The sequence below is a fragment of the Hippopotamus amphibius genome, chromosome 15 (genome assembly GCF_030028045.1).
Source record: "Hippopotamus amphibius kiboko isolate mHipAmp2 chromosome 15, mHipAmp2.hap2, whole genome shotgun sequence".
Taxonomy (NCBI): Eukaryota; Metazoa; Chordata; class Mammalia; order Artiodactyla; family Hippopotamidae; genus Hippopotamus; species Hippopotamus amphibius.
This window is the reverse complement of record NC_080200.1, coordinates 58,393,782-58,416,783: the sequence shown is the minus strand read 5'-3', so window position 1 is coordinate 58,416,783 and position 23,002 is coordinate 58,393,782. Positions and strand designations below refer to the sequence as shown.

Here is a 23,002-nt window from a genome sequence, read left to right as displayed (position 1 = left end):
TCTGCTGAATATGTTTTCAGCATTCTGAAAGTAAAGAATCTGGTTTTCTATTGTTTGTTTGCTTGCTTGCTTGCTTTTTCATTTGCCTCTGCTGACAAGGTAAATAATTAAGGTGAGAAAATAATTGTTTCACGTTGTGGCTTGAATTTTGAGATCTTATTGCTGTACTTCTGGAAAGAGACGACCAGACCTGTAAAATTAAATGAAGGATACACTCGGAAAAACAAAATTTTCTTTCTCTGTGTTCTTTTTTGAAAACCCTGATAGAAGTGATAAAATAAATATAGCAATTTCACCAGAAACGTCCAGTGGTACCAGCAGCCTTCCTGAGGATTGCGTACGTGTTCACGAGAAGGGCTTCTGCCTTCCTGGCAAAGGCCAGTCACGTGAGATTTGTGCTCAGTGTGAAACGCAATTTTTCTAAAGTTCTTAAGCTGATTTAGTTGTGCTTTAAAATTCTTGCTTGTCAGCCCCCCTCTCTCGTTTTTCTTTTGTGTGTGTGGCTTTCTGTCAGAGAGTGGGGAAGCTTGACCACGGGGGTTAGGTACTGTCCTTGACCCGGGAAGGTGCCCTGGATCCCAGGTTACAGAAAGTAGTCATCAGCACAGAGTCTGAAGAACCTTCCTGTGTTTTCCCTTTCGAGAGTTAAAGCCCAGTTTGGTTGGTAGCAAAGAGAGAGCTTGGAGTCCTGGGGAGGGAGGGAGAGGGCACGGTGGGGAGGGGAGAGAGACACAGACTGAGAGACAGAGAGAGAGACAGACAGACAGACACAGAGAGAGAGAGAGACAGAGAAAGGGAGAGAGAGGGCATGAGGAGGTGAGGTTTAAGGCGAAGGAAGTACATATACATGAAACCTTTTTTTTCCTCTCCAAACATGAAACTGAAGAAAGGAGGAAACAAACACATTGGAAGAAAGAGCCAAGGCTTCCTGTGATACCTTCCACGTGACGTGCAAAACGCAGCTTTGTCTCCAGCGTCCTGGGAGGGGTGGCACTGCCGCCAGCAGCTCTGGCTTTCTCAGGGTCCTTCTGGGCCGGGAGGGACACCGCTTCGCGTGAGCGGGCAGGTCATGGTGCTGGGCTTCCGGCGGCCCACAGACCCCTGTTTCCTGTTGTCCCATCTGAGCCTGTCCCTCATGTTTGTTTCCAGGTGGCAGAGATAAGCGCGGGGGTCCCATCCTCACCTTCCCGGCCCGCAGCAACCATGACAGGATACGGCAGGAGGACCTCCGGAGGCTCATCTCCTACCTGGCCTGCATCCCCAGGTGAGTCCCGCGGGCTTGTGGCTGGTCGCTGTCTCCGAGGCGGAGCGCTGCACACCCTCCTTGGGAAACAGCCCACGGGAGCCTGGATTCCAAGCAGAGTGCGGTCACGTGAAAATCACGGTCTTTCCCCTTATTTCCATTTCGTGACCCTCCCGGGTATGGAGCGGAGGGGGGCCGAGTTCTGAGTGAAGAGCCTCGAGGGTGATGGTGGGGATGGGATGCTCTCTGGGCTGGGACGTTTGGAAGTGGTGCCTGAGGCAGAACTACAGCAGAGGTGATCCTGACCCTGAGTCCCAGTGGGTCAGAACTTGGGGATGGAGCGCAGTCTCTGGGGGTACCGTTCTCTCTCCTTTCTCTCTCCCGCTGCGCTTCAGTTCCTGAGAAGTATTCGGTTGGTTTGTGGCATGAACTTTGCAGGGCATTCAAGATCCCTACCAGCAAATATGCCAAGACATCGAGTTGGGGAACCCACTAGTGACAGCCGGGGGTGTAGACACCGAGGAACACCAGGCGTGGGCAAGGCTTTGTTTTCCGGAGAGCCCTGAAATGAGGAGCAGTTAACAGGGACTGGCCGGTGTGTGTACTTGAGGAATCCAGCATCTCTGCTGCTGCTCTAGAAACGTGTTACTGACGTTTTACTTACAGAGCGAGCTGACAACTGGTGGAGGAAGTTTCCCCCTGCCCACATTAATATCTCCATTTAATTGTTCAGATTGTTTTTGGGGGACTAGAATACTACTCTGATATAACCCAAGGATACAGCTGCGCCTGGGATAAGAGATGGCTGTGTGCCGGGGGTGGGTGGCAGGGCGCCCCCAGTGAGGAGAAGGTAATCCTCACTCCAGAGAGCGATGTGCTCCAGGAGGGCATGTTTGAAGAGGGGTTTCCTAGACACTAAACGAGCGTGTGTCAAAGGACACTCGGTCATAATATAGACTAGATAGTGCCATAAGGAACGTGTTATGTAAGAAAATAATGAAAGGTGGTCAGCAGCAGTGTAACTGGAGGCTGAAGGCTGAGGTGACAGACCCCCGCCCCGCACACGGCTTCTGACTCGCCCGACCTCTTTGGTTGACCCCAGCCAGGGAAACAATGCTGTCCTCTGGTAACCCGTCCTCACTGTGGCTGAGGGGGGTCCGCCTTGGTGTCCGTGGTCTGAGCTGCACAGGGAGTTCTTCGGTTTTTCTGTAGGGTGTCCTTTGTGGGGCAGTATCATCAGTAGCACATTAATGGGCCTCTGCTTAAATACGCGGATAAGTTTTCCCTTTCCTCTTATTCCGGTATTTTCTCGGCATGTTGAACTGTTGAAATCATAGAGTTGGAAAGAGTTTTAGAAGTTATTTACTACTCACTGTCTCTTATAAATAACAATATAGTTTTTATCCACCGTTTACTGAGCTCTTGTTATGTGCCATGTGCTGTGCTAATGATGAAGGAGAACTAGAGAGACACAGAGGACAACGTAAACAAACAACCCTCTGCCACCCAAAATAATGCTTGTCGTATAGTTTAATGAAGAACAAGTTGAATTCGTGAAGGTGATCTTTTAAAAAACTTAAAAGCTTTTGCACAGCAAAAGAAACCATAAAGAAGACAAGAAGGCGACCCTCAGAATGGGAAAAAATAGTTGCCAACGAAACAACGGACAAAGAATTAACCTCCAACATATACAGGCAGCTCATGCAGCTTAATACCAAAAAAGCAAATAACCCAATCCACAAATGGGTGGAAGACCTAAATAGACATTTCTCCAAAGAAGGCATACGGATGGCCAACAAACACATGAAAAGATGCTCATCATCGCTCATCATCAGAGAAATGCAAGTCAAAGCCACAATGAGGTATCACCTCACACCGATCAGAATGGCCATCATCACAAAATCTGGAAACAACAAATGTTGGAGAGGGTGTGGAGAAAAGGGCACTCTCCTGCACTGTTGGTGGGACTGTAAGTTGGTACAGCCACTATGGAAAACAATTTGGAGGTTCCTTAAAAAACTACAAATAGAACTACCATATGATCCAGTAATCCCACTCCTGGGCATATACCCAAAGAAAACCATAATCCCAAAAGAAACATGTACCATATGTTTATTGCAGCACTCTTTACAATAGCCAGGACATGGAAGCAACCGAAATGCCCATCAACAAATGAATGGATAAAGAAGATGTGGCATATATATACAATGGAATATTACTCAGCTATAAAAAGGGATGAGATGGAGCTATATGTCATGAGGTGGATAGACCTAGAGTCTGTCATACAGAGTGAAGTAAGTCAGAAAGAGAAAGACAAATATTGTATGCTAACTCATATATATGGAATCTAAAAATGGTACTGATGAACTCAGTGACAAGAACAAGGATGCAGATGCAGAGAATGGACTGGAGAACTCGAGGTTTGGGGGGGGGAGCGGGGGGTGAAGGGGAAGCTGAGACGAAGCGAGAGAGTAGCACAGACATATATATACTACCAACTGTAAAACAGATAGCCAGTGGGAAGTTGTTGTATAACAAAGGGTGTTCAACTCGAGGATGGAAGATGCCTTAGAGGACTGGGATGGGGAGGGTGGGGGGGGACTCGAGGGAGGGTGGGGGGGGAGTCGAGAGAGGGAGGGAATATGGGGATATGTGTATAAAAACAGATGATTGAACTTGGTGTACCCCCCCCCTCCCCGAAAAAAAAAAAAAAAAAACATTGACATAGCTGAAATTCTGTATATAACTTTGGCAACTTGCTTTCCGGTATTGAAATCTGTATTGATTATAAATATAGAAAAATTACTTTTCCTTTCATTGATATTATGAAAAAATTGATTCAGGTGTATTTTGGGTCATCTGGCTGACCCACTTTAAAAAAAAAAACAAAACAGAAGACTTTGTCCTGGGAATTGTGAGCATAAACAAAACTAAAGAGAAGCAAACACTCATATGTCCATCATCTGGCTCCATTGATTATCAGATTCTGCCAATCTTGTCTACTTTCCCCAGAAAATGTAACAAATCCCAAACACCCTCGTTTCTCTCATAAATTTTTCAGTGTGTAGAGTGACCCTCTAACCACTGAAGCACAGTCAGTTTATTTCATAACCTGGATTCGCTTTTGTATTTACAATTCCAAGTGACAGAAAATGCCATTTTCTTGTTCTTGGTTAACAAGCAAATAAGAGAGAGGGGATTAATATGTATGTAAATGATGCGTTTGCCAAGTGCTCATGAAGGAAGATTTCACAGTGATCCAAATAGAAGTGGCAACAGAAAAAGTCCTCTCTGGGTCCACCCAGGTCCTACAGTAACTAACAGAGAGCCTCGCTGCCTCCAGGGAGCCTGCAGAGGTGGGAGCAGTCTTTGGTGTTAGCCAAATGATGGGATCAGAGACCATCATGAGAAGGTTAATGGTGTGTGAATTGCGTGGGACTTGTGGGTTTGCTTGTTCTTCATTTCTGAGTCTGATAACTTGTTGTGACAGTTTCAGAGTGATACACTCCTGGGCAGTTAGGGGGTGGGGGGTGGTCTTTTGGGAGTCCTTTCTCTGTCCCCGTGTTTCTGTGATGTGAAGGAAGCCTCTGGCTGCCCCTCGGCCAGACGGTCACAGGGCTACACGTTCCCGGATGTGGAGAAGTGTGCCATCTGGGAAACCACGGAGGGCAGAGGCAGCTGAGCTGACCTGGTTACTTAATTTTATGGGTTTTCTGATCTAGGAGATGTGATAGTAATCTGTACATCTCGGATCATTGTATTAAGTACGATTGATTGCGTACGTGCCCAGTGCCGTGTATGACTCACAGTAGCTGCCTCAGAAGTAGTTCAGTAACGTCCATCTTTCATTTTTGGTCTTCAGCTTTCCTTCGGCGGTTTTCCTTTTCTGCCATGTGTCCTAGAGCCGGATCATGTTGTCTGTTTTTCTCTGCGTGGCCTCCTGATTTTCTTTGCCTCTTAGAACGTGGCCCTCAGAGTTAAACATAACGCAATCCGAGCGGCGGTGACTAGTTTCGAGTATTGTTATTTAGACCACCTTCCCATCCCCTCTCCCTTCCTTAAAAACAAAACAAAACAAAACAACTAGAGTAATAGACTGATTTTCATATGATTAATTTGCAAGGAAGCTTTTCATTAAATGTGCAGGAGAAAAGTCACAGCAGAACATCTTGCTGGTGTAATTGGGATTCCTGCACACAAATGAAAATCACATCAGTCTTGGTACATCTCTAGGTGTTTATTGTTCTTATTACTTGAATTATACTAGTTATGTTCTAGAACGTTTTGCCTTCTTTAGAATGATTTATAGCAGCTAAATGATTAAACGGCTCTTTTGTTACCAGTGAAATAATATGAAATTCTGAGTTCTTTCACGAACATTCATGTGAAAAGGTACCTCTTTCATCTAGAAACTAAGGAAAGGAGAGTTTCTCTTTGTGAGAGACCTGCTTTGAAAAAGGACCTTAGTTTCACCTACATTTAAAAAACTCTCACAGCTGAAATGAGGCTCTTAAGTAAAACTGTTATAATACCTGGTTAGTAGGTCACACTTTCCACTGAGCAGTGTCTTGAAGGAAGAGGCACGGCATGGAGCCCTTCTGTAGCAGCCGTGCTTGTTCATTAGATGCTCAGAAATAAAAGTGGCTTTGGGAGTGTTTGCAAAGCACTGCTTTCTTAATAATGCCTGGCTTTTAACTTGATAAAGACAGATGGGTGGGAAGGATGTGCACTCCCAGCCCAGTTGGTGTGCCGTTTGCCTTACTTGGAAGTCACCAGTGGGAACAGTTGGATGGTGGAGACAGGTGACTAGCTGATCCTTCTGTAAACGGTACAAGCTCAGGGCACCTTTTGCTTGTGTTTCTCTCCAACTTGTTCCTGTCATTAAGCCTGGAGTTATTCAGGATTCCTTCTAAGCCCCTGTCAAGTGGAGGGGGCTTTGTAGTTTTCTGTATACACTGCACAGGGCTGTGCGAGGAGAAAGACAGGCTGCCAGAGAATTTACCTTGATGGGGTAAGACCAGTGCCTAAAGCGCAGGCACCAAACAGCAGCTAATACAACCACAGAACCTGTTGCTCACAGCCTCCTGGCTTTGGTGTACGGCAGCGATACGAGAGTCTGGAGCAGAAGGTCCCAGCTGGGCAGCAGACGTCCGACATCTTCCTGCTCAGGCAGGTCTAGTCGCGCGGACCTGTGGAGCCCAGAAGTTTCTACCGAATGGACTCTCGCAGGATAGCAAACTCCGTTAGAGCCCGAGGAAGTCCAGAATGCTTCATTTCAGTGACTTGGGAGATGTGGGGAACATTTCTAGGAGTGCCCAAGCTGCCTCTAAGGGTTTGTGAAGGAGGCCTGAGACACCCCCCGGGTCGTGGCCCAGGACCTACTTGAGACAGGAGAAGTGATAGGATGAGGAGTGTTGAGACAAGTGTTCCGTCTTTTTAACGTCGTATTCATACAGAAGTTAATGAGATCACTCCTCATAGCTTTCCACACTGGAGTAATAAGCTGGGCTGTCGGATCAGTCTGTTTTCTCCTTAGGGCTTTCAGGACCGTATTCCTAGGACCGTTTCAGGACACGTTCCTAGCTGCCATCTACTCAGGTTCTATCCCCACAGACTATTTTGGAAAGTTTTTGCAACGTGCTTCTTGTACTGATGAAACTGTCATAGGAACTTGGAGTGTCAGTTACTGTGATGCTATGAATCAAGATAAGGAAAAGAATGGTGTGTGTGGGAGTGGGGGGGAAGGGAGAAGGTAAGGGAGTAAGCTCGTGCAGGAGAACACTTAAATTTAGGTGAGACTATGGATTTTCTGTGTGTGTGTGTCTACCATGGGCTCGCTTCATTTTTAAACATTTTCTTAGAGTTTTTGAAGTATAGTTGATTTACAACATTTGTGTTAGTTTCAGGTGTACAGCAAAATTATTCACATATATATTTTTTCAGATTATTTTCCATTATAGGTTATAACAAGATACTGAGTGTATTTCCCTGTGCTATACAGTAAAACTGTGTTTGTTTTATTTGTATTATTTGTGTTATTATTATTTATTTGTATTATTCACTTATATTCCACATATAAATGATATCATATAATATTTGTCTGTGACTTGGTATGATATTCTCTAGGTCCATCAATATTGCTGCAAATGTCAATATTCCTTTGTTTTTATGGCTGAGTAATATTCCATTGTGTACACATACCATATCTTCTTAACCCAGTTGTCTGTTGATGGTCACTTGGGTTACTTCCATGTCTTGGCTGTTGTTAATTGTGCTGTTATGAACATTGGGGTGCATGTATATTTTTTAATTAGAATTTTAATTTTTGGTCTGGATATATGCCCAGGAGTGGGATTGCTGGATCATATGGTAGCTCTATTTTTAGTTTTTTGTGAAACCTCCATACTGTTCTCCATAGTGGCTGCACGAACTTACATTCCCACCAACGGTGTAGGAGGGTTCCCTTTTCTGCACACCCTCTCCAGCATTTATTGTTTGTAGAATTTTTGATGATGGCCATTTTGCGTGGTCTGAGGTGATACCTCATTGTAGTTTTGATTTGCATTTCTCTAACAGTTAGCAATGTTGAGCATCTTTTCATGTGCCAGTTGGCCATCTGTATGTCTTCTTTGGAGAGATGTCTATTTGGGTCTTCTGCCCGGTTTTTGATTGGGTTGTTTGTTTTTTTATATTGAGCTGCATGAGCTGTTTGTATATTTTGAATGTTAACCCCATCAGTCACATCATTTGCTGATATTCTGTAGGTTGTCTTTTTGTTTTGTTGATGGTTTTCTTTGCTGTGGAAAAGCTTTTAAGTTGGGTTAGGTCCCATTTGTTTAGTTTTGGTTTTGTTTCTTTTGCCTTGGGGGATTGATCTAAGAAAATATTGCTGCAGTTTATGTCAGGGAGTGTTTTGCCTGTGTTCCCTTCTAGGAGTTTTATGGTGTCATGTCTTACATTTAAGTCCTTAAACTATTTTGAGTTTATTTTTGTATGTGGTGTGAGGGGAGACTGTGGATTTTTAACCCATGTTGATGAACACTTTGACTTTTGTTTTTCTTTATTGCAGATGTGATGTATTTCCCATGTACTCAGAGGTTGGGATTTAATAAAGAAATAATTTTTATTTCTTCATTGAGGACATTCTTAAGAGAAACTGGCTATTTTGTTTGTTTTAACAGCTAGAATGTGGAGAGGAAGAATACATGGCTTCTAGCACTGCCATGACTTGTGCTAAGAGCCAACAGTGTCCATCATGGGCTGGGCACCCTCAGTGCAACTGGCTGGAAAAGATAAACAAGTCTCAGCATTACTAGCTTTTACCCCACAGATCCCGCTCCAGGGTGCCAAGGATCCCCAGGGACTGGTGGACCACACCTGAGAACCTCTGAGGCAACTCAGGATCCTGGGACAAGTTAAAGGGAATAAACCGGGGCATTCAAAAGCTCCCGCAGTCGCCAGCAGGCTGGTGGGGGGTGGTATCAGCTCCCGCGATCCTGGAGTCCGGGGTGACTGCCATTCACGGCTCTGCACGTGCTGCTGGGGTTCTGTCCCCCATTAGTGCTCACCCAGGACCTTGGCCCTAATAGTTACTAGACAGCATGTGTGATCAGTTAATGCACAAAAGACCAGAGAAATGGGCAGGATGGTCATTGCTTTTCTCCTAAAGAGAAGGCAAGATGCAAAACGGTGGACACAAGAGAAAAATCTGGACGGTTTCTGAGGTTGAACTCTGTGCGTGTGTAGTCAGCCTACTCTGTTAAGGTACCAGGGAGGGTGAGGACCTCAGCTTTTTGTGTAATGATTCCGCGTCCGCCAGCTGCCTGGACACGAGTGCCAGGCAGTGGGTGGAGGGAGGTGCCCACGGGCAGCAGGGTGACGGAAGCAGAGTCGGCCTCCCCCAGCAGGACTTGGACCAGAAGTGGCGAGAGTTGCGTTGTTTCAACCTGTCTTTTCTTTTTCTGTAGTGAAGAAGTCTGCAAGCGAGGATTCACGGTGATCGTGGACATGCGTGGGTCCAAGTGGGACTCGATCAAGCCTCTGCTGAAGATATTACAGGAGTCCTTCCCCTGCTGCATTCACGTTGCGCTGATAATCAAACCAGACAACTTTTGGCAGAAACAGAGGACTAATTTTGGCAGTTCTAAATTTGAATTTGAGGTAACTTCCCTGTGTAGCCAGACCAACTAAACCAGTAGGTGTGGTTTATTAAAAGCTTTTCTGTCGTCATTTTAACCTGGTTATAGATTTTTAAAAAGCACACATCCAACAAGAACTGCATATCTGACGTGTGTGTGATGTAAAATTAGTTATTGTGTAACATAACACAGTTAGGCTTGTTTATCCCCTTATCCCAGTGGGTGCTCCCAGCCCATGGAGGGTTTAGGTTACAGGCATCTTGTTTCTGGGTGATGGGACTGCTGAGGTGTAAGGCATGTGCCTTGCAAAGACAAGCCTGTTTCCTTTTATTTCACTGGGTAAAACAGCTTTACTGTTTAGCGCGAGTGGCTTTCGGTGGCTTCGGGGTCCTCATCGTTACCTCAGCCTTGGAAATACGGCAGTGTTAGGGGAAGTGCCCAGCTTCACATTTCCTGAGGAGAATGTGTGGGAGAGACTGACTTATCATCGTGTCTCCGATGCTGGAGAGAACAGTCTGCCTTGTCGTTCACACATCAGGTCTTTCATGAAAAGGGAGAGGTTCCTTTAGAACCTACGAGGGGCCCTGGGTTCAGTTAGCACACAAGGCCACTGCCTTTCAGACCGTGTGTGAAAAACAAACCTCAGCCCGCTGACTTACTCGCCTTTCCCCTAGAAAGAACCTTCTCTCCTTAAGCTACCAGGGCTCTGACAGGGCTTCGATGCAGTTGGTTTCACCGGAAGGTTAGGGGGAGAAGGTATTCTGGCCCGCTGGAAACTTGATTCATGCCGTAATCTGTAGTAAAATTTAAATATTTTCTAACAATAAATTATAATTTTTAGTTGAATAGATCGCTGCTTCTAGCCACTTTGGCCAAATATATTCACATATTTTAAGGTCAACAAGAATAATAGTATTAAACATACCACACAATGTTAATTCTTATGCTTTATGTTTCATGTTACAGTTTTCAACGTCTTTTCACGGGTACATTACTTGCATTTTAATATTTTGATCCGTGGTACTGATTTTCAACCTGAAATCTGAATTTAGTTTGAATCTGAATTTGAAACTACACTCAAGAGGTTTAGGTGAAAGGTGAAACCAGTAAGCCTTTATCGTCACACACGAGAAGATGTGATTTTGAAGGACAGATGGTTGGATATTAGTTATTTTCTTGCCGCAGAATGTAAAGTGTGCTGTGTTTAATGACACACGTTTTAAGCAGAAATAACGGTTTGGTGGTATAATGTATGCAGGTCTAATTGTGACCTCTCCCTCTGGGCCTTTAACATTTCCTGCATTGGTTTTTCTATTGAACCTGTCTGTACATGATCACCAGCTTCTGTCTGTAAAGTGATTGTCTCCGTGGACGCTATTAAAGTCTGGGCAGATGAGACAGGGATGGACCTACAAGTCACACTTCAGGCAAAAGTGCTGGACTAGGAGCCGCCCCTCTTTCTCGCTCCGCTGCCTTATGCCATTTCTTATGCCGGAAAGCACGGAGGTGCCGTTCTCGGTTTCTTTAAGGGTGGAGGTGACAGAGGTGGGGCTAAACGAGACTTTCTCTGTTTTATCTTTTGGTTCTAGGCCGCAGGTCTTTTCCCTTTTCCTTTGTCTTCATATTTAAACCCCCGCCCCACTATGTTTCCCTTGAGGCATAACACTGATATTAACTCTGTGTCACCTTCTGATAGGGTGAGATGAAGGTTTCTTGCTGAGGTTGTAACTGACTAAAACTTCGCCTCTTAGACTGGAATGCAGTAGATAATGCACAACACTGTACTGCTCAGCATCACTGCCGATGACTGCAGTGAATGAGACATTCCCTCCCCAACTTGTTGAGAAGAGCTTCTGCCAGCTTTTTGCTAATAACCCTTGTGTATTTTCTAAATTTTTAAAAAGCCATTCCTATTCTAATGTGCCTAAGACAGTGGGTTAATGTCTACATTCTTGGAAAGAAATCTGATTTCTTTAGCTGTCCTGAAATTCATATGATTCTATAATTGTAGGTATTCCAACTAACATACATGTGTTGCTCTAATGGATTTGTCGTTCACTGACTGTACTAATGCTTCTTTCATTTACATTTGTTTTTGTGGGGCCAGAACAAGGTATGTTATGTTTTCTATAAATGGATTACTTGCTTTAAGTTTGAAAATCTGTGATTAAGCATTGCAAACTGCATTATGATAAGACCGTGTAAGATTGGTTCATCTTCTCATACGTGATTTTTTTTCCCCTTAAGACAAATATGGTCTCTTTAGAAGGCCTTACCAAAGTAGTTGATCCTTCTCAGCTAACGCCCGAGTTTGACGGCTGCCTGGAATACAACCACGAAGAATGGATTGAAATCCGAGTTGCTTTTGAAGACTACATTAGCAACGCAACCCACATGCTGTCTCGGCTGGAGGAGCTTCAGGACATCCTGGCCAAGAAGGAGTTGCCGCAGGATCTGGAGGGGGCTCGGAGCATGATCGAGGAACATTCGCAGCTGAAGAAGAAGGTGATTAAGGCCCCCATAGAGGACTTGGATTTAGAGGGGCAGAAGCTGCTGCAGAGGATTCAGAGCAGCGACAGCTTTCCCAAAAAGAACTCGGGCTCAGGCAACGCAGACCTGCAGAGCCTCTTACCCAAGGTGTCCGCCATGCTGGACAGGCTGCACTCGACGCGGCAGCACCTGCACCAGATGTGGCACGTGAGGAAGCTGAAGCTGGACCAGTGCTTTCAGCTGAGGCTGTTTGAACAGGATGCTGAGAAGGTAAAAGATGGGGGCGGGATGCCAACGTGCGACACGGAGGGAGGCTTCCTGGATGGCTGGGTCTCAGCAGCTGAGGCTGGTTTGGTCAGGAGAGGGGGCAGGAAAAGGGGCTGGTGAGGGGTAAGCTAGTCGCAGGGCACAGATGAGAGACCAGCAGTGTCGGTTCAGAGACCTCCCCTCCGTGCGCTTTCCAGTGCTGCTCGTTGGGCAGTCCAGCGCTCTTCCGGAAACATTTCCTGATAGTTCGGTTTAGAATGCCTATAAGAATATTTTCAATTAAAAGAGTGAAAATTTTGTAGGATATGTTACTGAAAGCGATAATTGTGTGTGTATTTTTCTAATAACTGCTCTTCCACTTATAAAAGCCAGTGAGAAAATACCCTTCAGATCTGTTATTGAGTATGTTTTTACAATAAAAGATGAATAATACATTAAAAGTAATAGCTTCTGGGAAATAGAGGCAGTAATCACTTATGGTTTCATGTTTTCTTATTGTGCTCCTGTCAAACCAACTGGGCAAAGTGAGCTCCTATCACTCTCAGCTGTGTGAATACAGGACACTTGTTTAGAGGACCGTGTTGCAAGCCGTGAACGTGGGTGAATTGATCCCTGTTAATTTAAGCTCACTGATTTTTTTTTTTCATGGACAGGAATATATTTTGTAGAGTAAAGGTAAAAAAACCACATTAAAAATCTTTGATACAAAAGGACCTTTTGAAAGGTGACGGTCCAGTACTATTATTTGGTAAGCTTTTAACCTCTGTTTATGTTTAAAGTACAGTTGACCCTTGAACAGCATGGGGGTTGGGGTGCTGACACTTCATACAGTTGGAAATCCACAGACTGCTCTCTGCCTCCAAAACAAAGGAATTGATGAATGACTCACCCAAGGACAGGAAGCTGAAACAGTTTGGATAGAATCAGGACTCCAAGTCTAGTTCTTTGGATTCCATATACTGTGGTTTCTAGTTGAACACAACTTTTCTCCAAACGTAGTTAATTTAAAGATGTGTAAAATGAAACTATAGGTACTCGTTTATTGAAAAATACCTGCAAATGAGTAGACCCTGCAGTTCAAACCCATGTTGTTCAAGGTTCACCTGTAGTGCCTTGTCAGAGACACTAGAAAATCTTCCTTTCAGTTACTAGACGAACAGGTGACTGCCTCTGGGGTTCTGGTTCACATCATGGAAGCAGTGCTAATTGATAATCATTTCTTCTTCCTTAAATGTTTTCCTGGAAACATGAAATTAACATCCTTTTCCAGGTAGCATCTGTGTTGAATCTTGAGAGAGATGTCATTGTTAAAGTTTTCCCCCATTTCTTTTTATTTTTACGGTAAATTTTATTGTTTGCATTTGCACAGGGATTTTTTTTTTTTTTTTTTTTAATTCTTGCGCTAAAGAGCGTAATCTTTTAGTCTTTGGAATTGCTGTCAGTATCTGTGGGCAAAGCAAAACCCATCCAGAAACCTGTAAGTTTGTAATTTCACCTAACGGGTCTTTAATTGAAGAGCAGTGTGGCTGATTATGTAGTTCAGTATAGCAGAGAGACTGGGTTGAGAGTCAGAAGATCAGAGTTTTAATTAGCCTGGGGGATTTGAACACCTCTCTTTATGTATCTGCTCCGTAATCCCTCATCTGTCAAAGGAACACATTAGATAAGACTTTTGTATAGCTCCTGCAAGTTCAGAACTGCTGACTTGTTAGAAGTCAAGAATCTCCTGGGCTCCAGCTCCTGAGAGGTAGTCAGAGGGAGGGTGCTGCCCTTTCTTGGTTTGGTCCCTTTCCTGGGCCGGTGTCAGTCATTTCTTTTTCTGGAGTGATTCCAGGCTGTCTTTTTTCCTTCCGGTAGATGTTTGACTGGGTCACACACAACAAGGGCCTGTTTCTGAACAGCTACACTGAGATCGGGACCAGCCATCCTCATGCAATGGAGCTTCAGACACAGCACAACCACTTTGCCATGAACTGCATGGTAAGATACTGAGGGAACAGAGGGATCATGCCTGTGAAAGTATTTTAACAAACGGGAGGTATTTACATAGATCATTCCCAGCTCACTGCCAGGAGCCCATGCAGGGCCTTCTGACCATTCGATGGTGGCAGCTGACCTCCAGGTGTGGGAAATTCTCTGTGGTAGCTGTGTTTAAGTAGCTCATTTTAAATTTTAAGCCCACAAAAGCGAAAACAAGCAAACCAGTGAACTTGAACCAGTCACTTTGCCGGTTCCACATGCATGGTTTGGATGCTGGCTTCTGTGCTGTACCTCTTAGGAGCCTGTGGGGCTCTGGAAGAGCTTTTCAGAGGCCAAGTGAGTCTTCCGAACCAACCCACTGTCAATTTGCTGCCCGCCCTTCACGATGAAGAAGTAAGGCAGCCTGCTGCTCACCCCAAGGGCATCCTCCGGGTCTCCTCAGACGTGAGTGTTCTTCCCGCGCTGAGCGGAAGGACTGGGGTCTGGACGTCACCTGTGCCTGGAATCCTTTGGATCCCCTTTGATGCCTTTGACCTTTTGTGATTAGACAGGGGTCACTGTAAGACCACAGTGCAAAGAAACCTCAAAAGAACCCAACGATGAATTTTAAGTAACACTTTTATTACATTTTCGGAGTTACTAAAATAAAGCTGTATGTTGTTCTGTAGGACATGTGGTTACTTCTGTAGAGAGTTATTCTAGAAATTTCCACTTTAGAGACAGAGTTTTGGTGTGGACGTTGAGCCAGACTTACGAGAATTAACCCTCTTAGCTTTGTAACGTGTGTTAAAGAGCTTGGAGACGATACGAAGACGGAGTCCTTGTTTAAATTAGTTCAGAAAGATGCTATGTAATTCAAGTTCAGTTCCCCAGGGGCTCCACTTTGGGTAGTTTCAGAGATAAGACTCAGTGATAAAATGTTTGTAATAGACATTATCCCAAAAGTGTGATATTGTTCTTGAGTTTGAGATAAGAGAATTCGGGGGTTCAATGATTCCACCTGAGCATAGACAAGGAGAATGCAAATGTGGGCCTTTGGGGGAAGCATCTTAGAAGAATTTCTTCCTAAAAAATTCCTATCAATTTTTCAGAATATTCTGCAACTTCAACTGATGGCGAAAGGTACATTCAGCTCACTACATCACACACTTTAAACGCTTGAAATGTTAAAATATATTGTATAAAAACTAGACCAGGAAGGGTCCTCTCCTCCGCCAGCATTACGCGTGACACATTTAGGAGTCAGCAGAAGAGGAGGCATGTGGGGAGGACGGGCAGGGGCTGCGAACATGGAGGTTTTTAATTCTGACTCTCTTGGTTACCCTGGGACCTTGGGCAGTCTGTTTAACCTCTTTGAGCCTCGGTTTCCTGATCTCTAAAGTGGGGATAACCTCCCTAACGCAGTGTTACGTTATTTTCCTTACTCTGTGTGTGTCGGACACCAAGCAGAGTGCTGAACACAAAGTAAGTACTCGGTAAATGGTAGCTACTGTCAGTGATGTCACCATCGAATTAAAAATACTGTTAAAAAAAAAATTAAAAAAAAAAAAAAAAAATACTGTTAGTCTTTTTAGTCCATTATGGTAAGTAAGAAACGTAAAAGTATGGGTAATTTTTTTTTTTAGGTTTGAATATGTTTTCTATTTTTCTGTGATACACTTCGGTCACTTCTCTAAGTAAAACTTTTAATGAAAAAAGGATGTGGTGCCCTGTGCACTGCAGGGTGACAGCTGTTGGGAGCACTTCCCAGGCCTACCAGCCCCAGTTCTCAACATCTCCCCGAGTCCTTAGTATCTGTCTAGGACATTTATTTGTGCAGAACTGGGGCCTGTTAACTTTCAGCCCTCTCTTGTGCTATCTACAGCATTTTAAATATTTTTGGACAAAATGAAAGTACTAGAGACCGGTAAGCAAAGTTGATAATAATCTTTTAAGAAAGCATTTTAAGGGAGAGCAACAATCGTGCTCCTTCTCCTATCACAGGTGTGTTTAAAGGCTGAGATGATAAGAGTCTAGGTGGAGGCACTTCTGACGTGTTCGTGTTTGTGTACGTGCTGTGTACATGCTCGTTTGGGTTGTGTGCCACGTGGCTCCTTCCTCCTGCGGGAGGTGATAGAGGGGTGCACGAGGCATAAAGCATGGAGCAGCACGTTACGTGTGGAGCACAGTCTGCTTGAGGAGAGGGAAGTAATTCAGGGCCCTGAGACAGCATCGAGGTGGGAAGGACTCCCCTCCAGGGGCCCTGAGATGGAGCCGTGCGAACGGGTAGCTCTCCTCTGGATGCTGACCGCAGACGGCATCTGCGGTGCTCTTCCCAGCAGACCTGTTGGGTAGACTTTCCTCTTCAAGGATACAGAGAAAGCAAAACCTAGTGAATTGGGTCTCCTGTCACTAGAGAGAGAGAATGTGTGTGAGAGGGGAGGCATTGCTCTTGACTTAGAGGATGCTATTTAGAGCGTTAATGCCACACGAGGCCGTGAGGCCAGTTCCCCACGGATTGTGGCCTTGACTGACTGTCACAGCCTCACAGAGTGCCCCCTCCCTGCCGCTGCGGACACCTGGATGTGTGGTAGCCGATTTGAGCCTGCAGCCCAGAAAAGTACCTCGGAGCCTGGAGTCTGTGGCTCTTGAAACCCATATAAAGGCGACTCCACCTCGTTTAGGTTTGGGTCAGAAATGCAGGAGAGGAACGAGTAAATGAAGGTACGGAGAGAATGACACGCACGTTCCCCAGGACATTTACTTGGGTGGGCTGCAGACGAGGTGACAGTGACAAGGCTCGTGTGGGGTCCAAGTGTGAGGCAGTGGGAGGTTGGCCCAGGGGACCACGGCAGGAAGGGGAGAAGGGAGGAAAACTGTAGAGGAGTTTGGGCAGGTGGGGTAATTAGATTTGATTTACGGGCAAGAGTGGGAGGAGCCAAAGGTGAGTCTGCCATCTGCGGAGACCCACCTTGAGCTGCAGCGTGTGATGCGTCGCAGAAATAATCAGTAATGAATGCACAATGAGCTGCAGCCTGGGGTTTGTTGAAAGTGTGCTTTCCCCGCCCTGCCTTTGCTGTAACGTGGCTGTTAAAGAAGATTAAAGGTGGGAAGGGAAATAACATGGTGAGAACTGCTTTTGCAAGAAAAAAAATGCCTTTTTTTTTTTTTTTTTTTTTTTTGAAAGCCTTACACCCTTATTTTGCAGTGGACTAGTGGACTTGAAGGGAGAGAGTTCAGCACAGTGGAAAAACGTGGTGTAAAGTTTGAACACAGCATTGCTGTGTTCGTGCCCCACTTCGTATTCCTGGCGAAAGTAGATCTGCTTACAGGAGATTTTCTGTCGGCCTCAGAAAGAAGACGGGCTGATGCAGAAAGGAGAGCTTGTTTTCACATAAAATCGCCTCTGGTTGCTAAGTACATAGCTTGTAGTTTCTGGGTTCTAGTTACAAACTGCAGGGGTGGGTTCCCACAGTCCCTGGCGACTCCTCGCCATCTGCACCCTCGTCAGGACTTGAGGCCAAGCAGCGAGTCACAGGGCACGTGTGTGACCCACGTCTGTGTGCGACCGCTCCGTGCCGGACAGTATCCCTCCCAGCTAGTCGACTGGTCTGTAATTTTGCAGTTTTAAAAACAGAAACTGAAGCCGGTACCTAGGGTTGATGGAAATCCAAACAGCAAAACATATGTCCTGTTACCCCCAGCTGACTCGGCCGTTAAAATGTAAGTTCTAAGTCTGCAGGCGGCTCCAGAAAGCGGGCGCTTCCTGGAAAGACGGCCCGGTGCGCCTTCCCCTGACCTGCCCCCCTTTCCGCCCCTTCGCAGAATGTGTACGTGAACATAAACCGCATCATGTCGGTGGCCAACCGCCTGGTGGAGTCGGGTCACTACGCTTCCCAGCAGATCAAGCAGATCGCCAACCAGCTGGAGCAGGAGTGGAAGGCGTTCGCGGCCGCCCTGGACGAGCGCAGCACCTTGCTGGACATGTCGTCCGTCTTCCACCAGAAGGCCGAGAAGGTCAGTGCCTGCGACCCCCGCCCTCCTCCTCCTGCAGCGCCTTGTGCGCGCGGCAGAGCCTTGGAGGATGCTGGCGCTGGGAGGTCCACGGCTGTGCTGAGCCCCTCAGCCCCGCTGTGCGCTCTTCCAGCTCCTCGTTTCCTGCTTTCCTCATTTGTAAAGTGGAGATACGAGTATGAACTCGAGGGGCTGTCTTATGGTGTAAATGAGATCATTCGTATTAGGTGCCTTGCACAGGGCCTGGTACACAGTAGGGACTCGTAAGTGACCCCTGCTGTTCTGTATCCCCTCCTGCCCTCCTCCTGCTCCTCTTCCTCCTCCTCATCACTTGAGAATTCCATTTAGGACACTTGACCAGCAAGTAACAGAAAACCTGACTCTCAGGTTTAGACATCGGAGGTTTGTTTTTCTCACAGTACAGGGAGCTGCAAAGTATAGGGAGTTCCAGCCACGGTGGTTTCAGGGCTGGGACTTCTGGCTGGGCCTGGCCATCCCCCTGCAATGACAGGCATGTGCCGCCGCTGCCAGCGCCGGCCCCTCTACCAGGTGTCCCACGCCTGCAGGATGGTGTCGTGTCCTGTCACTTTTCAGGGCTTCCCCACAGTCCCTGGGCCAGGAGGGAGGTGCCTGCCCACACCCTGGCTGCGGGGGGGCGGGAGAGGGCAGGTGTGGGTTCTCAGCCTCCCCAGGGAAAGTGGCTTTGGGGTGTGGATTCCTGTGTCCCTCACAACTGTTAGGTTATTCGCATGGGATCGGGCCTTGCATCGGCTTCACCTGCTGACGTGCTGCTCACAGTGCCTTACCTCAGAGGTAGCGTGTGGTGTGTGTCCTTGGCACGCTCCACGCACCCACACGCGGGCACAGCCGCTTCCGTGAGCACACTTGGAAAGCAGCTAGAGGAAAGGGAATCATGACTCAGATGCTACTGGTGGAAGCCTGGGTGGTGAAACACCTTTTCAAGATGTGTAGGAAGGAAGTGCAGGAACTTCTAGCCGCTAGGAAGACACATGGGGAGGAGGTAGATGGTTGCCTTCATTTAAAGGAAGAACGCTGGTGGAGCTTCCTCAGGGATAGTTAGTGGGCGGGGGGGGGGGGGGTGGATAACTGACATTCATGGGGATTTGCACTGATGTTTCTGAGAAGGAAATAGTATCCCTTTAATCTACGAACAGTCTCCGTTGAGGAGCGAAGGCAACAAGGGAGGGTCCAGGCCCCAGCTTGCCTGGCGTCTCGGCGAGGCAGCCGGAACATCGCGCAAGGTGCTCATTACGCGTGATCTCAGCACTAGAAACCTTGAATGTGTGACGCGGGAGAAGAAGCAGAGTGGGATAGAAAGGAAGGAATCTCGGTAGTCTCATGGGAAAGCTGTACGGAGGGACACGCAGGTTTCAGTGGTCAGATCTTTCTGCTGACTGTGTGTGTTTAGGTAGTTTCCGTGGTAAAGGAGAAACAAAGCCTCCTCTCAGAAACAGTGTGTTTTAAAGTAACAGCCGCCCCCTTCAGCGTAAAAGAGCACTGTCTGCACTTCTCTGTGGCCCCCTCTGGTCCCTGTCGCTGTCAGGGTTGTGGTGTGTGGTTCCCTGGACACGATCGTGCGTGGGAGAAGAGTGCGTGCCACCCGCCCACGTGCCATCATGTAACCTAGTGGGGCTGTAGCCACTCCCGGGGCGTGGAGGCGTGTGAGCTGCATGTGGGCCCCTAGAAAGGTCCATAAAGATGACGTGAATAAATTTGAAACAGGACAAGCTGCTGGGGGAATAATGGATAGTCAGAGCATAGTGGCACACAGGGAAAATCTCCCTAACCGTGGCGGGTTTCAGAATGGCAAATAAACCCAGGTGATTAATTGCTGCTCTGAACTGCCTGAAAATAATGTAGGAATGTGGGTGCCATGGGGTGCTTTCCCCCCCAATGTTTTATTATAAAAAATTTTAGGCATGCAGCAAAGTTGGAAGAGCCTGGGGTGTTTTTATTTGGATAAAATGATGGCTGTAATTTACGGATTTGAAGGAAACACAACCAGATGAATACGTTGTTGAACCGAATTTCACGGGATCCTGCCTGAGCTCTAACAGTGCTCGCGGTCTCTGTGCGTATCAGTGGCCAGAGAACGTGCCAAGTATGACCTTAGGGACAGACTGGGCTGGTGAGAAAGGCCAGCATCTCTCAAGTGCCCTGACCGAGGCAGTGCGGCCTGCACCTGGCAACTGAAATGTGTGGCCGGGACCTTAGGACGGCTTCCGAAAGTGTTTCCTTGCCCTCAAGTACAAGTGTAATGTGTTATCTTCTCCTTCACTGAGATGGAGACGCAGAGAAGCTGATCACACCTACTGAGTAGTTTCCCTTTTCCCAGGAGAGGGATCTCTGAATAGATCAACTTTGTTTCCTCTTTTTAAATGCTCTGCCTTCTAATTATGGTTAAGCTGTTTTCATAAACTCAACAGAGAAAGGACCAGAACTTGGACATCATAGATTCAGGTTCCATCATAGCCGTGTCTTTGACCCTCATCTAGAGTTCTCACTAAGGATTTATATCTGATTAGGGTGACATAGGGCTCAGCTCTGTGACCCTGTGGTTAATGGTGTTTCTGAAGGAAGCAGCCTCCCTGGAACGATGACAGTTCGGCTTTGTAGGGGCATGTGCGGTGCGCCCAGCCTACTCCTCTGTCTCTGTGGGTGTTCTTGTGTTGGTATTTGCTTGTGGTTTTATAAACATAAACCTTGAGGTTAAAACTGGATGAGAATGATGTTTCGTAGACTGTGCTTCCAGAGACGGCTGGGCCATTTATTCTCTCCCACCTGCAACCCCAGTGAGGGTGTGCACAGCGTCAGAACACCAGTGTGCAGATCTGAAGACGCAACCACAGGGCTAGTGATTTTACAGGTTGACGGTGTTTATGTTTCCAGCCTCCACTTTTTGGGTCATGTGTTATATCCCTTTATTTCAATATTAAGAAGCTTCATAGCAAAATTGTTAGAATTACCTTTTTGTAAATCAAGAATTAAAGTGATTTGATTTTACTACATCCTAAAATCTCCAAGTTTCACTATTTAAAAAAATTGCTAGAGCTGCACTGTCCAGTATGGTAGCCAGTCACCACACGTGGCTATTGAAGTTACTTAAATTTTATTAATAAAATAATTTAAAAATAGAATTAAACTTCACCTCCTTAGTTACAGTATCCACATTTCAGATGCTGAGTAGCAGCATGTGGCTGGTGGCTCGTGGCCTCAGTAGCACAGATATGTGTTTCCATCACTGCAGAAGTTCTGTTAGTGCTGATAGAGGTTTACCTTCAGAGTGAACCATGAATCTGATCACCTCGTTTTATCCATGACTGTAAGGGCCTCTATAATCTGATAATAGCCAAAAACAAAGTAACAACCAAGATTTGTATTTTGAAATGTGCAGATCCCTTTAACACAAAATCTCATTCCATCCTTAAATCAGCCTGGTGAAGTGCATGGGACTGATGGTATTAATACCCTTATGTTCTGTTTGGGGAGTGATTTGCCCAAGTTGGGACTTTCTTCGAAGTCTAGGCAAGTCTTTTTTTTCCTGACATGGCAGCACACTATTTCACAAACAAAGCACTTACATTTATTTTCTTATAAAATTTCACATTCCATAAACAATTTTAGAAGTAACATTAACTGTGAATGTATCATACTTATCATCTGGATAATTTTATCCTAAGTCTGGGTTGAAATTTAGAAAAAAGTATTATGAATACTGCTTCAGTATTCCCTTTTGAGTTTTTAAGGCAAATAGTATACATGTAATTGTTTCCATTTTAATGTCATTTCACTTTATTAAAAACATATCTAATTCTTGGCTTGTAGTAAAACAAACAAGATTCTTGTTTAATAGAAAGAAATTAAAATATATATACGTGTGTGTGTATGTGTATATATATGAAAAAGGTACTAATGAGAATAGGTGTAAGGTACTTAGAATGATCACTGGCATATTTTGGTTCAGACTGAACCTTTCTTCTCCAGGTTACTCTGTTGGAGCCGTCAGATCTGGATTCACAAGTGGAAAACACTCATCCCTCCGGTGGTTTTGCTGGGTGGAGAAGGGAGCCCCTCTCCCTTAAAGGAACCGAGAGAGGGAGTGTGTTTATTAATACTCAGGGAGTAGAAATGATGAAAGAAAAAGAAAAAGTAGGGTAATATTTCCTAGAAATGAAAGCAGAAAATGAGGAAATTAGAAATAAGAAAGGAAACTCTGAAGCTTGAATTCATATATGTATTATATATGAGGGTGAGTCAAAAATTATCCACACTCCGGTTATATTAAAACTTCTGTTGGCCACACCGTCTTATCAGTGCTTCCATTCAAGGCTACTGTCTGCCCAGTCACTGCTGTGCAGGTGTGAATGCATTCCATCAGTTCATTTGTAACTGTGGTGAGAGCAAAAATGGATGCCCCACCTGTGATTTGCACGAAAGAAGGGCAGCATGCAGTGATTCGTTTTTTTGTGATCTGAGGGTGTGCATGTCCGCACACTTCTGCCTGCACTGTCGACTCTCTGCAAAAACTTCCTTTTGAGGTGTTAAAGCATCCTCCCTATAGTCCTGATCTTGCTCCATTGGACTTTCACCTGTTTGGTCCGCTGAAAGCAGCCCTATGAGGATGAAGATTCACTTCTGATGGAGAAGTGAAGACAGCGGTGCATTCATGGCTTACAGCTCAGCCTGAAACCTTTTTAAATGAGGGAATACAAAAGCTTCTTGACAGATGGACAAAGTGTATTGAAAAGCAAGGAGAGTATGTCAAAAAATGATGTATTTGTCTTTTCTAAAGGTTATTTAAAATAAATTCTACAGGCAGAGTGCGGATAATTTTTGACTCACCCTTGTATATAGAATTCAACCAGTCTTA

The 23,002-nt window shown here is 45.6% G+C and overlaps 1 protein-coding gene across 2 annotated transcripts in view; it reads left to right on the top strand.

The window, feature by feature from the left end:
• Positions 1 to 23,002, top strand: part of TRIO (trio Rho guanine nucleotide exchange factor) — a 340,281-nt gene that overhangs the window by 127,568 nt on the left and 189,711 nt on the right. For both annotated transcript variants that reach the window (XM_057708158.1, XM_057708157.1), the window contains exons 3-7: positions 1,150 to 1,264; positions 9,211 to 9,403; positions 11,629 to 12,141; positions 13,996 to 14,118; positions 17,923 to 18,114. In XM_057708158.1, coding sequence (XP_057564141.1) covers positions 1,150 to 1,264; positions 9,211 to 9,403; positions 11,629 to 12,141; positions 13,996 to 14,118; positions 17,923 to 18,114 — 1,136 coding nt within the window. The remainder of the gene's footprint in view (positions 1 to 1,149; positions 1,265 to 9,210; positions 9,404 to 11,628; positions 12,142 to 13,995; positions 14,119 to 17,922; positions 18,115 to 23,002) is intronic.